This window comes from Trichomycterus rosablanca, chromosome 25, assembly GCF_030014385.1.
Source record: "Trichomycterus rosablanca isolate fTriRos1 chromosome 25, fTriRos1.hap1, whole genome shotgun sequence".
In the NCBI taxonomy this organism is placed as follows: domain Eukaryota; kingdom Metazoa; phylum Chordata; class Actinopteri; order Siluriformes; family Trichomycteridae; genus Trichomycterus; species Trichomycterus rosablanca.
Window position 1 is genome coordinate 16,958,504 of NC_086012.1, and position 17,799 is coordinate 16,976,302.

Below are 17,799 nucleotides of genomic sequence, written 5' to 3' on the forward strand. Positions count from 1 at the left end.
TCTAAACCACCGGCAACAAAAGTGAGTACACCCCTAAGTGAAAGTTCCTGAAGTGTCAATATTTTGTGTGGCCACCATTATTTCCCAGAACTGCCTTAACTCTCCTGGGCATGGAGTTTACCAGAGCTTCACAGGTTGCCACTGGAATGCTTTTCCACTCCTCCATGACGACATCACGGAGCTGGCGGATATTCGAGACTTTGCGCTCCTCCACCTTCCTCTTGAGGATGCCCCAAAGATGTTCTATTGGGTTTAGGTCTGGAGACATGCTTGGCCAGTCCATCACCTTTACCCTCAGCCTCTTCAATAAAGCAGTGGTCGTCTTAGAGGTGTGTTTGGGGTCATTATCATGCTGGAACACTGCCCTGCGACCCAGTTTCCGGAGGGAGGGGATCATGCTCTGCTTCAGTATTTCACAGTACATATTGGAGTTCATGTGTCCCTCAATGAAATGTAACTCCCCAACACCTGCTGCACTCATGCAGCCCCAGACCATGGCATTCCCACCACCATGCTTGACTGTAGGCATGACACACTTATCTTTGTACTCCTCACCTGATTGCCGACAAACATGCTTGAGACCATCTGAACCAAACAAATTAATCTTGGTCTCATCAGACCATAGGACATGGTTCCAGTAATCCATGTCCTTTGTTGACATGTCTTCAGCAAACTGTTTGCGGGCTTTCTTGTGTAGAGACTTCAGAAGAGGCTTCCTTCTGGGGTGACAGCCATGCAGACCAATTTGATGTAGTGTGCGGCGTATGGTCTGAGCACTGACAGGCTGACCCCCCACCTTTTCAATCTCTGCAGCAATGCTGACAGCACTCCTGCGCCTATCTTTCAAAGACAGCAGTTGGATGTGACGCTGAGCACGTGCACTCAGCTTCTTTGGACGACCAATGCGAGGTCTGTTCTGAGTGGACCCTGCTCTTTTAAAACGCTGGATGATCTTGGCCACTGTGCTGCAGCTCAGTTTCAGGGTGTTGGCAATCTTCTTGTAGCCTTGGCCATCTTCACGTAGCGCAACAATTCGTCTTTTAAGATCCTCAGAGAGTTCTTTGCCATGAGGTGCCATGTTGGAACTTTCAGTGACCAGTATGAGAGAGTGTGAGAGCTGTACTACTAAATTGAACACACCTGCTCCCTATGCACACCTGAGACCTAGTAACACTAACGAGTCACATGACATTTTGGAGGGAAAATGACAAGCAGTGCTCAATTTGGACATTTAGGGGTGTAGTCTCTTAGGGGTGTACTCACTTTTGTTGTCGGTGGTTTAGACATTAATGGCTGTATATTGAGTTATTTTGAGGGAAGAATAAATTTACACTGTTATATAAGCTGCACACAGACTACTTTTCATTGTGTCAAAGTGTCATTTTGTCAGTGTTGTCCCATGAAAAGATATACTTAAATATCTGCAGAAATGTGAGGGGTGTACTCACTTTTGTGATACACTGTAGGTAGATAGATAGATAGAGACAGACAGACAGATAGATAGACAGATAGACAGACAGATAGGTAGATAGACAGATAGGTAGATAGATAGATAGATAGATAGATAGATAGATAGATAGATAGATAGATAGATAGATAGATAGAGACAGATAGGTAGATAGACAGATAGACAGACAGATAGGTAGATAGATAGATAGATAGATAGATAGATAGATAGATAGATAGATAGATAGACAGATAGACAGATAGACAGACAGATAGGTAGATAGATAGATAGATAGATAGATAGATAGATAGATAGAGACAGACAGATAGACAGACAGATAGGTAGATAGACAGATAGGTAGATAGATAGATAGATAGAGACAGATAGATAGACAGACAGATAGGTAGATAGATAGAGACAGACAGACAGATAGATAGACAGATAGACAGACAGATAGGTAGATAGACAGATAGGTAGATAGATAGATAGATAGATAGATAGATAGATAGATAGATAGATAGATAGAGACAGATAGGTAGATAGACAGATAGACAGACAGATAGATAGATAGAGATAGATAGATAGATAGATAGATAGATAGATAGATAGAGACAGATAGATAGACAGATAGACAGACAGATAGACAGATAGGTAGATAGATAGAGACAGACAGACAGATAGATAGACAGACAGATAGGTAGATAGGTAGATAGAGACAGACAGATAGATAGACAGACAGACAGATAGAGACAGATAGATAGATAGATAGATAGATAGATAGATAGATAGATAGATAGACAGACAGACAGACAGAGATAGATAGACAGACAGACAGAGAGAGAGAGAGACAGATAGATAGATAGAGACAGATAGATAGATAGACAGACAGATAGGTAGATAGATAGATAGAGACAGACAGATAGATAGACAGATAGACAGACAGATAGGTAGATAGATAGATAGAGACAGACAGATACAGTGTATCACAAAAGTGAGTACACCCCTCACATTTCTGCAAATATTTCATTATATCTTTTCATGGGACAACACTATAGACATGAAACTTGGATATAACTTAGAGTAGTCAGTGTACAGCTTGTATAGCAGTGTAGATTTACTGTCTTCTGAAAATAACTCAACACACAGCCATTAATGTCTAAATAGCTGGCAACATAAGTGAGTACACCCCACAGTGAACATGTCCAAATTGTGCCCAAATGTGTCGTTGTCCCTCCCTGGTGTCATGTGTCAAGGTCCCAGGTGTAAATGGGGAGCAGGGCTGTTAAATTTGGTGTTTTGGGTACAATTCTCTCATACTGGCCACTGGATATTCAACATGGCACCTCATGGCAAAGAACTCTCTGAGGATGTGAGAAATAGAATTGTTGCTCTCCGCAAAGATGGCCTGGGCTATAAGAAGATTGCTAACACCCTGAAACTGAGCTACAGCATGGTGGCCAAGGTCATACAGCGGTTTTCCAGGACAGGTTCCACTCGGAACAGGCTTCGCCAGGGTCGACCAAAGAAGTTGAGTCCACGTGTTCGGCGTCATATCCAGAGGTTGGCTTTAAAAAATAGACACATGAGTGCTTCCAGCATTGCTGCAGAGGTTGAAGACGTGGGAGGTCAGCCTGTCAGTGCTCAGACCATACGCCGCACACTGCATCAACTCGGTCTGCATGGTCGTCATCCCAGAAGGAAGCTGACGCACAAGAAAGCCCGCAAACAGTTTGCTGAAGACAAGCAGTCCAAGAACATGGATTACTGGAATGCCCTGTGGTCTGACGAGACCAAGATAAACTTGTTTGGCTCAGATGGTGTCCAGCATGTGTGGCGGCGCCCTGGTGAGAAGTACCAAGACAACTGTATCTTGCCTACAGTCAAGCATGGTGGTGGTAGCATCATGGTCTTGGGCTGCATGAGTGTTGCTGGCACTGGGGAGCTGCAGTTCATTGAGGGAAACATGAATTCCAACATGTACTGTGACATTCTGAAACAGAGCATGATCCCCTCCCTTCGAAAACTGGGCCTCATGGCAGTTTTCCAACAGGATAACGACCCCAAACACAACCTCCAAGATGACAACTGCCTTGCTGAGGAAGCTGAAGGTAAAGGTGATGGACTAAACCCAATTGAGCACCTGTGGCGCATCCTCAAGTGGAAGGTGGAGGAGTTCAAGGTGTCTAACATCCACCAGCTCTGTGATGTCATCATGGAGGAGTGGAAGAGGATTCCAGTAGCAACCTGTGCAGCTCTGGTGAATTCCATGCCCAGGAGGGTTAAGGCAGTGCTGGATAATAATGGTGGTCACACCAAATATTGACACTTTGGGCACAATTTGGACATGTTCACTGTGGGGTGTACTCACTTATGTTGCCAGCTATTTAGACATTAATGGCTGTGTGTTGAGTTATTTTCAGAAGACAGTAAATCTACACTGCTATACAAGTTGTACACTGACTACTCTAAGTTATATCCAAGTTTTATTTCTATAGTGTTGTCCCATGAAAAGATATAACAAAATATTTGCAGAAATGTGAGGGGTGTACTCACTTTTGTGATACACTGTAGATAGACAGATAGACAGACAGATAGGTAGATAGACAGATAGGTAGATAGATAGATAGATAGATAGATAGATAGATAGATAGATAGATAGATAGATAGACAGACAGATAGGTAGATAGATAGAGAGACAGACAGATAGATAGATAGACAGATAGACAGACAGATAGGTAGATAGACAGATAGGTAGATAGATAGATAGATAGATAGATAGATAGATAGATAGATAGATAGATAAGATAGATAGATAGAGATAGATAGATAGGTAGATAGATAGAGACAGACAGACAGACAGACAGACAGACAGACAGACAGATAGAGTCTTTGTGTTCGTTTCACCACTCACATGATGTTCTCCACTGATTTTGGTTTGATGAAGATGGCGATGGGATAGAGCTGAGCAACCTGTAGTCTTTTGATGGCATTACCTGATACATCCAGGATACAGTGTTTACCCTACGGACAAAAACAAACAAATAAAGAATAAGAAGTACAGCAGTACATCTTGAATGTAATTTGCAGTTTCTCCAGTCTACAGGATTAGAAAAATACCGCAGGGTCTCGTGGTAGAGGAAGTAATTCTACCCAGTCATTATGTTACTTACTTTTTCAGCCACTTCTCGTACTGACTGCACGCTGGTGCCGTACAGGTGGTTGTTATACTGGCCCGCCTCGATAAACTTGTGCTCCTGGATGTCTCTCTCCATCTGCTCTCGAGACACCATGAAGTGGTAATCACGCCCGTCCACCTCGTAGTCTCTCTTCGGCCGAGTCGTGTCTGAGATCAGGTAAGAAGCAGACACATTTTAAACACACACACACAAACTTATTTTATAAAGAAAACAAAATAATCGCAGGTCCAGCAGTTCAGGACATCATTAAAGCTCTCAGATAAATAAACGATCATGTTGATATACAGGACAGATCATACAGAGATCTTGTACCCAGTTATCTGTGCATGTTTTATTTGCACAGTTGGGAACCGTGCTGTTCTATTAAATATATCAAAATTATTCACTACTGTTGTACGCACAAATATTGGAGATACTCACGGGGAACACAGGAGCCGAATTTGTCCGGGAACTCTGATATCAGATCGTCATTTACTCTGTCCTTCATTGGACCCAGAATGATGACCGGCCGAGAGTAGTTCACTGTCAAAGGAGAATTAGAATTAATACAAAGGCAGAATTACATTTATTCTGATCACAAAGATCAATCAGATAAAGCTGCATTAACAGGCGGGCTTATGGATTTCACTGTTTTACCTAAAACCTGTGGATGTGGATTGGGTAACAGCACCAGACTAAACTGCTAATCTAACATATTAAATCTTTTAAACTTATAAGTAATAATCAGTAAACATACACAATACATGTTAATGTAAGAAATAATGAATTTCCAACGTATCGTTAATACTTATCAACTTATGATAAATTACAATTAAAAACAGCTGTTTCTTAAAATAAAATATATATTTACAGTGGAACCTCCATTTAACGGACCTTCATTTAATGGACAAAATCTGGAAAAGCGAAGGTAAATAAAATTTCTCCCCAGTAGTACAGTACACCAATTTTACGTTACATATTTAAATATCTCTTTACGTTGTTCATTTAACTCTTTTTGTGGACCTTAGTGCTGTGTTTTCGTATATTCTCGCACTCCCTGGGAAAAAAACCCTCGCTGTTTCGGACAATCGCTCCCCCTTTTTAGTCCATTAAATCGAGGTTCCACTGTATAGTGTTTTTTAAACTGCCAGAATCTTTCAAACCATCATTTGTACAGAACACATGAGACTTCCTTGTGAGTAAAGTGTGAGGATTCATTTCTATAAGCGCATCCTGAATTTGTTTATCCAGTTAAATCCCAGACAAACACACCCCTTTTAAGGTGAATTTTTCCCCACACCTCTGTATTACCATGCTGTTTTACCACTGGTTTGCACTAAGAAGCCTCGACCGACACTAAAATGTAAAACATCACAGTGGAACATTATAAGGACTTCATGAGTACATTTTAGGTTTGCATCGCACTAAACAATGTGAGGCTTTGTGTGCAGAAACCACATGAAATCTGATTAAAGTGGTCAGATTGAGTCACACCCTAATATCCAACCCTAATTGGAAGTAAAATCCCACACGTGTGGCCTGCATCTGATATGCAAAAGACTTAATGTGATTTAAAGCTGTTCAGACTGCAAATAAACATTATATGGCAGGAAATGAGATTTGAGCTGCTTGTTATCAGAAACCTGAGCTGATTCATCGCACTTACCTTCCTGCTGACACACTGGCTCGTATGATAGGACGTACTCCTCCTGGCCACCTGAGAGAGATGATACACAGATGATAATTAGGAAGAACTGGGGTGGTTTTATTTAAGTTTGGCTGCTTGTATCGTGCTTCAGCATTTGGTGAAGTGTGACGTTGTGAAAGCAGCTGATATGTTAAGTAGACAAGCAAATTCTTAAATTTTGTAGGTATCTGTGACCACCAGATGTCCCTCTAACTCCAGAATTGCAGGATTGAAGCTTTAATTCCATTGCTTTTAGGACAGCTTCGTGCAGATCTCATCATGTCTGTGTGCTTCAGGCTAAATGAGCATGTGGGTTGTGATTGATGCACAGTAACAGATGCACCATCATCATGAACAAACAGATCACACAGAGATCCGGGTCTAGTGGTTTTAGCATCCGGAACATGCAAAATAAAACAGTTCCTCTAGTATAAGTGCATTGTAGGATTACAGGCTTTGGATGGTACTGGTAAGTGATGACACCCAACTAAGCATCCCAGTAAGAAAATAATACAGATAAAATACGGGGGTTGCCAAGATTTAGTCTTCCTTAAGACTTTTTAAACTGCCCTATTTCTTGAATTTGCCAACAAATTGGGGGTGGCTGAAGCCCTGCTACGGATTTGCACCCTGTCCAGGGTATTCCTGCCTTGCTCTTAGTGAATCTGGTTGCACCGGACACATCGCAACCCTGACCAGTATCAAGCGATTAAGGAAAATGAAATGAACGGGTCAAAAAATATACATACAACAAATTTGGTCGTGAAGAGATTTAATTAACGTTGTAATTCCTCATTAGTGATTTCGATTGACTAGATGGTGACGTCTCTGTGCCCATAAAAACAGTGCTGGCTTGGCTGCACTCATTAAACTGTATATTAAACAGTGGTCTTATGCCAAGGTTAGGAATAAAACCCAAACTATCACCTAATGTTGAGAGGAAGTTTGTCTGGATGGTCAGATGAAATCCAGATGTCCAAAAGTTGCACTATGTACATTTTTGTCCCATTATATTTCAACAAACCACAATAAATGTATGTTTTTTAAATAGTAAGTGGGTTCCAATCATTCAGGCACAACATGCCGTTCCATAAGTTTCATAAGTATATGGACGTTCACCCTGTTGAGCAGGTCCAGCTGAATGGTTCCTGCTCTCCTCTGTGTTGCGTATTTGTGCAGGATTTGTTTCAGGCTTAACACAGCTTTATTAATGACCGAGAGAGAGAGATGAGAATTAGGGTGAAAGCGAGGGGGTGAGGGATGCTCTGTTGCCATGGCGACAGGCCCGAGGTTGGCTTTACCCCCTCTGATTGATTTTTGTTTTGTATCTCTGATGCTTCTGGAACGTTCTCTCACTGCAGTGCCCTCGCTACAGCGGGCTAATCAGAGCCAGATTCCTGACTAGCTGCCTTACTTACTCCCATTATTGGAGCTGCTCTGGCGCAGTTCGACTCTTAAAGTCGATTGGGATTTATATTCTGAGTGAAAAGGAAAGCTTTAAAGCACCAATAGAATCATCAGTTCTTTATTTTGCCTTTAGTTAAAACTGCATTAGGTAACTTTGCGTTATGAAGACAGTAACGTAGCAATCGTGCGGCGCGTTACTGAATAAAATACAGCGAACATGACGTTCCTAAACCGCCGCTAATGCAATGCTAAGCCTCTGCTAATCTTCTGGAAAGCCTCCGAGATTAAATTCACATTCATTCGCTAGACAAGTTAAAATCAGTCGTGGGGACTTAAATGTACGATAAATTGCCGCTCACGAACTTTAAATAAATCTGCACAGTATAAGATAAAGGAATATTAAAGTGTATTCAAATATCTGTATGATTTTTTTTAAATCATTGTGAATTATTTGTTCCTCTGATCTTGTTTTTGATTTAATATTATGTATTTTGCACTGTGTTTTTTCAAAGGTCTAATGTGCTATCACATCACTGTGGAGCGTTCGAAATTGTTGAACCGACCTGGCTGGGCGTTCACACAAACACGACTGGGCGTCTGCACAAGTGAGGGGATGGAGAGTGGTGTCACATGGAGCTTAGCGTGACTTTCTGTAGGCGATAAGGCTCTGTGCGAGAACCCAACACTGGCAGGTGATAAGAAGCAGTCACAGATTGGACAGAGGAGGAGTGTGGAGATCTGACTATGGTGGCATTTGTTTTATATAGTGGAAAGCTGCCTTGTATGTTCTCACTCAATTTAGTTAACAACCCACTAGCTAAGTCTGCTTCATCACATGACAGTAACCCCTGTTTCATGCATGACCCTGACTTTGCTCTTTGATTTACTGTGTTGTGTTACTATAGTTATAACTGAAATGTGATTTATTTGATTGTATTCATTCTATTGTCTGTTGTTTTTCTTCTTTACATTTTTCTATTACACCAATGTTGGCTGTTGAAATATAAATAATTTTTTAATATTAATGAAATATCACACCTAAATGCTTGAGCATTCAGTGTACTTATAGTGTGTGTGTGTGTGTGTGTGTGTGTGTGTGTGTGTGAGAGAGAGAGAGAGTAAGCAATATTGCATGTTGAAGGCAGACGGAAACGACGGATGATATGAAGGGAAAATACAAGGAGAACTTACGGTAACTACTTTCACTATCACTGGCATTAGAGGTGACATGCTCTGGAATCACAGACACGAGGAAGGGGCGGGGAGGAGATGGTAAAAAACCCAGGAACACAAAGACAAACACACTGAATCAGATGGAGAAACCAAGTAGAAGAGGAAAGTAATATAGCTTAAACACCACAGTAATGCTCGGCCACTGAAAGGTAGAGCAACAACATGAGAACCCAAATATAAAGCCGGTAAATAAACAACAGTCCTGTAAACCTGCAAGTTCCCCAGTCAGCAGAGAGGTTTATAATAGAGACCTAGATAGATCATGACAGCAAAGTGATTTAGGCTGCCCTATGGACAATTTCCCTATTTTAAATTATTTAATGCACCATATAAGGTTGGTGTCAATCGTGCACTCTGTTACCTTTCTAGGTCTCTAAAGTCAAAATATTTATATGAAAACTATCAAGGTTTCTTAAGCAGTTATTTAAAAGATTTTTGGATGCTCACATGCTAATAAACAGAACTTTGCTTTGCTTTACTCTTTACTGCCACAGTGCAGGATCTTTAGGGACCAGAAAACTAGAAATGTGCTTATTCCAAGATATTCCAGTACTTATTTTGTTTATTATGATTTTAACGTCATGCTTAACACACTTTGGTTACATTCATGACAGAAACGATAGTTACTGGTTACCCAAGATTCATCAGTTCATGTTTTTATTGTTAAACACAGTCATGGACAATTTTGTATCTCCAGTTAAACTGACTGCATATTTTTGGACTGTGGGAGGAAACCGGAGCTCCCAGAGGAAACCCACACAGACACTGGGAGAACATGCAAACTCCACACAGAAAGGACCCGGACCGCTCCACCTGAAAATCGAACCAAGGACCTTCTTGCTGTGAGGCAACAGTGCTACCCACCAAGCCACACTTGCAGTCCCTCGCAGTCCGGTAAGAGTATCAATTGAAACCATAATTACAGAATTTGGGGCTTGGGCTAACAAAATGTGGCATGTGGGATGGGGGAAATATAAGGTGTAAGTTAGATAGATCCTAATAACTGCTGGCTGGGTGAAAAATGCTCCAAGACTTTCCTATTAATGCTCTAAGACTTGGCCAACTCACTAATATTATTTTACCAAAAGCATTAAATATTTAAATAATAAAGCTTTTTTTTTTTAGAAGAGGAATAGTATTTTAAATGTTTTAAACAAAGATCAGAATCACATTTGCATTCAGACATCCCAGAATCCACAAACCATCACATCAATACCAGAAGAAAATCCCTCCACCGACAGACCTGCTTGTATCCCTTGATGTGCAATTGTGCGAGTGTGTGATGAGTAGATGGTCCACAATATCACACCGATAAATAACGAACTAACGGTAAAATGAGCATATACAGTGTATCACAAAAGTGAGTACACCCCTCACATTTCTGCAGATATTTAAGTATATCTTTTCATGGGACAACACTGACAAAATGACACTTTGACACAATGAAAAGTAGTCTGTGTGCAGCTTATATAACAGTGTACATTTATTCTTTCCTCAAAATAACTCAAAATACAGCCATTAATGTCTAAACCACCGGCAACAAAAGTGAGTACACCCCTAAGAGACTACACCCCTAAATGTCCAAATTGAGCACTGCTTGTCATTTTCCCTCCAAAATGTCATGTGATTTGTTAGTGTTACTAGGTCTCAGGTGTGCATAGGGAGCAGGTGTGTTCAATTTAGTAGTACAGCTCTCACACTCTCTCATACTGGTCACTGAAAGTTCCAACATGGCACCTCATGGCAAAGAACTCTCTGAGGATCTTAAAAGACGAATTGTTGTGCTACATGAAAATGGCCAAGGCTACAAGAAGATTGCCAACACCCTGAAACTGAGCTGCAGCACAGTGGCCAAGATCATCCAGCGTTTTAAAAGAGCAGGGTCCACTCAGAACAGACCTCGCGTTGGTCGTCCAAAGAAGCTGAGTGCACGTGCTCAGCGTCACATCCAACTGCTGTCTTTGAAAGATAGGCGCAGGAGTGCTGTCAGCATTGCTGCAGAGATTGAAAAGGTGGGGGGTCAGCCTGTCAGTGCTCAGACCATACGCCGCACACTACATCAAATTGGTCTGCATGGCTGTCACCCCAGAAGGAAGCCTCTTCTGAAGTCTCTACACAAGAAAGCCCACAAACAGTTTGCTGAAGACATGTCAACAAAGGACATGGATTACTGGAACCATGTCCTATGGTCTGATGAGACCAAGATTAATTTGTTTGGTTCAGATGGTCTCAAGCATGTGTGGCGGCAATCAGGTGAGGAGTACAAAGATAAGTGTGTCATGCCTACAGTCAAGCATGGTGGTGGGAATGCCATGGTCTGGGGCTGCATGAGTGCAGCAGGTGTTGGGGAGTTACATTTCATTGAGGGACACATAAACTCCAATATGTACTGTGAAATACTGAAGCAGAGCATGATCCCCTCCCTCCGGAAACTGGGTCGCAGGGCAGTGTTCCAGCATGATAATGACCCCAAACACACCTCTAAGACGACCACTGCTTTATTGAAGAGGCTGAGGGTAAAGGTGATGGACTGGCCAAGCATGTCTCCAGACCTAAACCCAATAGAACATCTTTGGGGCATCCTCAAGCGGAAGGTGGAGGAGCGCAAAGTCTCGAATATCCGCCAGCTCCGTGATGTCGTCATGGAGGAGTGGAAAAGCATTCCAGTGGCAACCTGTGAAGCTCTGGTAAACTCCATGCCCAGGAGAGTTAAGGCAGTTCTGGGAAATAATGGTGGCCACACAAAATATTGACACTTCAGGAACTTTCACTAAGGGGTGTACTCACTTTTGTTGCCGGTGGTTTCGACATTAATGGCTGTATATTGAGTTATTTTGAGGGAAGAATAAATTTACACTGTTATATAAGCTGCACACAGACTACTTTTCATTGTGTCAAAGTGTCATTTTGTCAGTGTTGTCCCATGAAAAGATATACTTAAATATCTGCAGAAATGTGAGGGGTGTACTCACTTTTGTGATACACTGTACATCAGACTGTGTTAATGATCTACAGAAGTGATGAAAAGTGCTGGATGTGACAGACATTAATAGTGGAGGTGGAGGAACATCGACATCTGTGGGAGAGATGGAGGGTGGAACTTACTCTGGCTTCTAGACAGTGTGTCGTCTGGATTTTCCTGTGGAGCGTCAGCAAGAGAGAGCAAAACAACCACAAGAGCACAACTGGTTACTCACAAGCTCTGGAAAAAGCTTCTAGCACCATCGACGGCAACCGTCGACTTCACACAGCAGCACGGGCCAAATCAGATTCCGAAATCAGTCCGATTCAATTCTTTAGAATTTGTTTTCAATTAAAGAAGCAGTTTGGTAAAATATTTGCAGTATTCATCCTGTCTGACAGCAACCATGCTTAGTTGCTTTATGATTGATTATATTTTGCAGTCTGTTTAGCCATAAGGATCAGATTAAAAAAAAAAACGGACCCAAATATTTGGAGCGTCGTAGCCCCAGTGCAAAACTATAGAAGCAAATGTTCGACAAATAAATCCTGGTTAAAAGAAATCTTATGCACTGGGTATTTTTTTACCAACCGCTCTAACCTGTAATGAATGTATTTTCCCACAATTTGGTTCTAAGTGACTTCGAGCTTGCCGTGTTCAGTCGACGGATGCGACAGCTGGTGAGGTGGTGCCCCCTGCTGGCCCTTTGTCGCCCTAGCCGTAGCTAAACACACGGCGCTATCGTACTTACGGTCCACATCGCTCGTTTCCTGCTCGCTCGCATCCTTGTTCTTGTAGAAAGAGAACTTGCGGGCAAAGAGGTTCTTTCTACGCTTGTCATTGAGGGACTGCTGAGGATAACAGGGAGGGCAGGAGGGAGGACAGAGACAAAAGGGACAGGGGAAAGAATGGTGTCTGATGTTTGTGTGGGGTAAAAATAAATACGTAAATAAAAATAAAAAAAGGTGCTTCAGTGTGGACTTTGTGCATCTCCTTCATCTCAAACACTCCACAGTACAGCCAAAAAAAAAACGATCACAAAACCTTCCCACTTCGCCATAATGCCTGATTTATAGAGTGCTGGAGAGGTGGTTGTCCATCCAACAGTTTCTCCAAAGAGGAGCTGACCTAGACTATGCCTGACCATGATCATTCTTTACTTTAGAAACGTTTAAACTAGTGCCACGCTTCTTCAGTTTTAACGCGGTCGAGGCCAGTATGGTTTTGTGGACACTTAAAGCTGTAGATATTGTTTGGGATTCTTGCCTTGAACTCTGCCTAGCCACAATTTAATTTGTAGAGATCCAGACAGTTCATTGGACTTCATGACTTGGTTTTTATTCTAACAAAGCAGTGTAAACTGTGTAAACCGTGTCCAATCCAACTGAAGTTAAAGTTGAAGATACTCCTAGGTATATCTTTTCATATCTTAGTCATTATGGGTGATTAAGTGCACAAATGGGTAAAATTGACCCAGGGGGTCTGAACACTTCCTAAATCGAGTATAGGTTGGAAAATTACGGCAGAGATCAATAAGAATTACAATTAAATAAGTACAACATACAAACGGGATCTTATTAATAACTAGTAGTTTAAAGTATGCAGATATATTTAAAAAAATGTCCTAAATAAAAGAAGTTTGCACAAAGTCGACACTAAATGAAACCAATAAAGACTCAAAATAAAACAAAATCACCATAAACCACAGAACCACAAAGCATGGACAGTAAACACAAATGATCAAATGTAAAGAAGGGTAAACAGAGTAAAGCAGGAAGGGCAGCATGAGGTAATGACACCAAGTGTTTAAAAGAGAATCCACGGGGGATCCAGACTGGATGAATTTGGCCTGTCATTATAAATCAGCGTTTCTACTGCTAATGTACATTCAAGGACCTAATTTTACTGTCACATTATGTTACAGAAGTACTCATTTAAAGCCTGTTCTGCCTTAGATTTTGTGAGGCGTGATGTTATAAGCCAGGCTTAACTCGGAACTATCAGCTGATTCAGCACCATTAGTAAGATACCCTAGGTAGTGTCTTGTTTATTGATTTTGAATGAGTCAGTGGGACATATACGCAATAATAGTGCCAATCAGGAAGGGTGCCGTTACTTATTAACACCCTAACAGTATAGAGACTGGGTCGTGAGCACTGCTAAGCAGTACCAGTACACACTGCTCACACACTTGTGTATCTGCCAAACAGAACAATAGCTCAGAGGCTTCGTAGCTGTGTTAGAAGTGTGTGTGTGTGTGTGTGTGTGTGTGTGGGCTGCACTGGTTTGGCTCGTTCTTTGGCTCGAAACACAAATGTCCAGGCTTGGTTTTGTGTGGCCGAACTAGCGACTGGCTCCGTATGAAAGAAAGGATATAAATATGGTAAAGATAAGGAGTCAAAAGAGGTGCAGAGAGAGGACATGGCGATTTAACAAAATGCAAACTGGGTAAAATTCTCTTTCAGAGAGAAAGATGAACAAGATTTGCCAGGCTAACATTACAACAGATATAAAAACGATTAATTTAGAATAGAAAATCATCCACCATGCTGACGATACTATTTAATTACAGTCAAGCTAGAAGGTATAGAGTCCAGCAGTCAGTAACAACCAGAGCAACTGATCAGAACGGAGGGTTTTGCATAGAGCATTAGCACAGAGGGGGGGGGGGGGGGTGTTTAGGGTGCATGATTAAAGCAGAGGTGAGTGAAGAATGAGAAAAATAAGTGGAACACAGTGGGTTCATCAGTCCATCATCAATGGCAAGCGTATCTGTACTGTTTTACTCATGCATGACTGGCTCTGGTGGGAGAGTTAGCTTTATGGTCGCTACCCAGCAAACACAACCTCTGCACAACACAAACTTAAGCTGTTAATATGTTAGTTGCCCACATTCTACATGTACACGGCATTGCAACATGAATACCAACATTGTGAGCGTCGTGTTGTGTTTGCTTGGTATGAGTTCACAGTTCAGCTGCATTCACTTAACTGTTACGTGTTCTACAGTAGAAGAACAGCTGAGATCTAGTGGGCCAGCAGCAGGCACTGTTAAAACATGCTGTTAACTCACGACACACTCTTCATACGCTAGCATGATTAGTAAATGAAACCTGTCAAACGTAATGGAAAACAGAATCTGTGGGTCTGTTCGAAAACCTAGTGAGCTGCCTTGCTGCCTACCTGGGCAGCTGCCTCAGTAGAGAGGATTCTAATAAGACATCAAACTTATAAGGTTGATTATTTAGACGCACTACTTAAACGGCGATTATGGTGATTACGTCACCTCAGTTTACTAAGCCGACACAATTAGCCTCAGGCCATTTAAACCAACTTAGTTTGTTGCTTCACATTCATATAGCTTTAAATTAAGGCACCTCAGTAGGAGCATTTTAAAGTATCTAAGAATTCGTACAGCCTTCTTCCCGGGGGTGTAGGATGACATAAATGCTGTCTATTTAGAGACATCACTAGGTTTTCGGACAGACCCCGTTTCCCTTTTCAGACTAGACGTGAAATTTAAGAACACGTAGGATATCCGAGTCAGACCACAATGTCACTCATCATAGACTCGTACAGTTCCACACGTTAGACCTTAAAGAGTAAAGCAGAGATTTAAGCCGGGAAAACAGCAATTCAGCCGTTATTTTACACTGAAATATCCTGCTTTGAAAACCTTCTTTAACACAATTTAAAGTCTAGAGATTATTTTCTGGGCCAAATTAGGGGATTCTATTCCAAAAGTAAAGTGACTGGAGAGTAAACTGAGCAGTAGCGAATAAACCTTCAACCACAAGGTGCATTGAAGTGCGTGACGGTAACCAGGTGAAATATAGGGATCCGTACTGCGCATGGAGAGTCATGCACTGATCTCCGTTATCCCCCGTCTCTGTGCACGTGTCATCGACCAGCCAGCTAAGATCGTAACTGCAGCAGTCATGAGGAATCCCCGGACGAGCCAATCATCGTCCGTATAGGCACCCAACCTGCTGCTATCAGGGCTCGCGAGTTCGAAGCCTAACACCTCACGCTTTTAATTTAAAACTATACAGAAATGAGCAACTGAAGTATGAGCAGCTAGAATGAGTGACAGTGTGCTGCTTAAATAACAAACCCCTTTTTCGTGGTTGCTAAGTCATTTCTATAGAAATATGTGTATAAAGCAGTGCACTCACCCCTTTGTCTCGAGACTTCGCGTTAAACTTGACAGTCTTTAACCTGGCTCTCTCTTTTTTCTCCACTCTGTGTGGGCCAATAAAACACAAAAGGTTCCACAGGTCAGTTAAAAGGTAAGCATCATTATATCTTATAATCCTATAAATCCAAAGGGGAACTTTAGACTTGAGACTTATAGCAAATCTTGCCATTAGCTACCAGATTTAGGAAGAGAAAACAGGTGAAAATTGCATGCCAGTGTGTGTTTTATGGCTAAAAGTATGTGGACACATAACCGTGATCTAGATGAGAAAGACTTCCACAGCATTTTAAAGTGTATCTGTAGGTATTTGTGTTAATGAGCTAAGAACATCTGTGAGGACAGAAAGGTGTTCAGTAGTGTTGAGGTCTGGGCTCTATGCAAACCAGCCAAGTTCCTACTGGTTCCTTCACACCAAACTTCTTAAACCATGCCTTTATTAACCTTAATTTGTGCACAGGGTAGGGGCACGGTCAAATCAGACCAGGAATGGGCCTTCCTTAAACTGATGCCACAAGGCTGAAAGCATAAATGCATTTTCTGTCATTTTTCTATACCAATTAGCAAGAATTGTGGCTGAATTACATCCCCCTATTTTCAATTCCCCGCCCAATCAAGCTATTTTTGTACATGGGACTTGGCATACATCACCATTAATTATAATTGTATATATTGTGTATATACTAGTAACTAGGTATTAATATGTTCCTATGATTAACTGATTAGTGTTTAGCCCGTCCCTGCAGGCTCTGACCTCCTTTTGCTGGGGATGACTCCCATCTCCTCCACCTCGCCCTCAGCGGTGACCTGCCGAGCCTGCCACCACTCATCGTCGGAGGCGTTCACCACGTGCAGGATGTCTCCGAACTTGAAATTCAAGCCCTGGCTGGGCAGACCCGAGTCCTTGGTTTTATCATAGTCGAACAGCGCCCTGCGGAAAAGAGCGCCATAGACACAATGGAATTGTTAGCTACTACATTAGCCAAACTAGCACACATAGAATCCAAGAAAGCTGATCTGACTGAGGTCACACATCAGCTTACACAGATTGCACAGGCTGTCACTTTGGGGTTTTGGGAAAACCAAAGAAGGGTAGGCTGAATGGTTTCTCCCATTTAAAAAAGGGGCAATTCAGTTTTCTCAGAACTGTATGTGCAAAATGTTCTTGTCTTCTGACCCGTTAGTAAATCTAGTATTTATTTATTAGGATTTTAACAGCATGTTTTACACACATTGATTTATCAGTTCAAGTTTTAATATCAAACAGTCTTGGACAATTTTGTACCTCCAGTTCACCTCACTAGCACGTCTTTGGACTACTGGAGGAAACCCACACAGACGCGGGGAGAACATGCAAACTACACACAGAAATGACCCGGACCGCTTCACCTGGGAATCGAATCCAGGACCTTCTTGCTGTGAGGCAACAGTGCTACCCACCGAACCACCGAGCGAATCTAGTATAACTGTAACGTAGTGAAGGTAACATTCGTCTCAGTGCAGGTGTTTGTACCTGACGTATAACGATCTTTTCTGACTGGTCCGTAAAGATCCTGAACCCGAGCTGATACTGCTGTTCATCATCTGCTCCCGCAGGTCGTGGATCTTAGCTTCGAAACGGCTGTAGTCTGTAACACACACACACGCACACACACAAACATAATACACCTGTATTATAATCTTTTCCTTTAA

The 17,799-nt window shown here is 41.9% G+C and overlaps 1 protein-coding gene across 11 annotated transcripts in view; it reads right to left on the bottom strand.

Annotated features, from left to right (window-relative positions):
• dlg1b (discs large MAGUK scaffold protein 1b) overlaps positions 1-17,799 on the bottom strand; it is a 75,449-nt gene that overhangs the window by 3,110 nt on the left and 54,540 nt on the right. For 7 of the 11 annotated variants that reach the window (XM_062988081.1, XM_062988079.1, XM_062988078.1 and 4 more), the window contains 9 exons: positions 17,621-17,735; positions 16,862-17,038; positions 16,088-16,154; positions 12,664-12,760; positions 8,909-8,950; positions 6,290-6,340; positions 5,065-5,166; positions 4,618-4,790; positions 4,359-4,468 (listed from right to left, as the gene is read on the bottom strand). In XM_062988081.1, the coding sequence (XP_062844151.1) occupies positions 4,359-4,468; positions 4,618-4,790; positions 5,065-5,166; positions 6,290-6,340; positions 8,909-8,950; positions 12,664-12,760; positions 16,088-16,154; positions 16,862-17,038; positions 17,621-17,735 (934 nt within the window). Of the gene's footprint in view, positions 1-4,358; positions 4,469-4,617; positions 4,791-5,064; positions 5,167-6,289; positions 6,341-8,908; positions 8,951-12,055; positions 12,090-12,663; positions 12,761-16,087; positions 16,155-16,861; positions 17,039-17,620; positions 17,736-17,799 lie in introns of all 11 variants that reach the window. The other 4 variants (XM_062988083.1, XM_062988080.1, XM_062988077.1 and 1 more) reach the window with 1 other exon arrangement.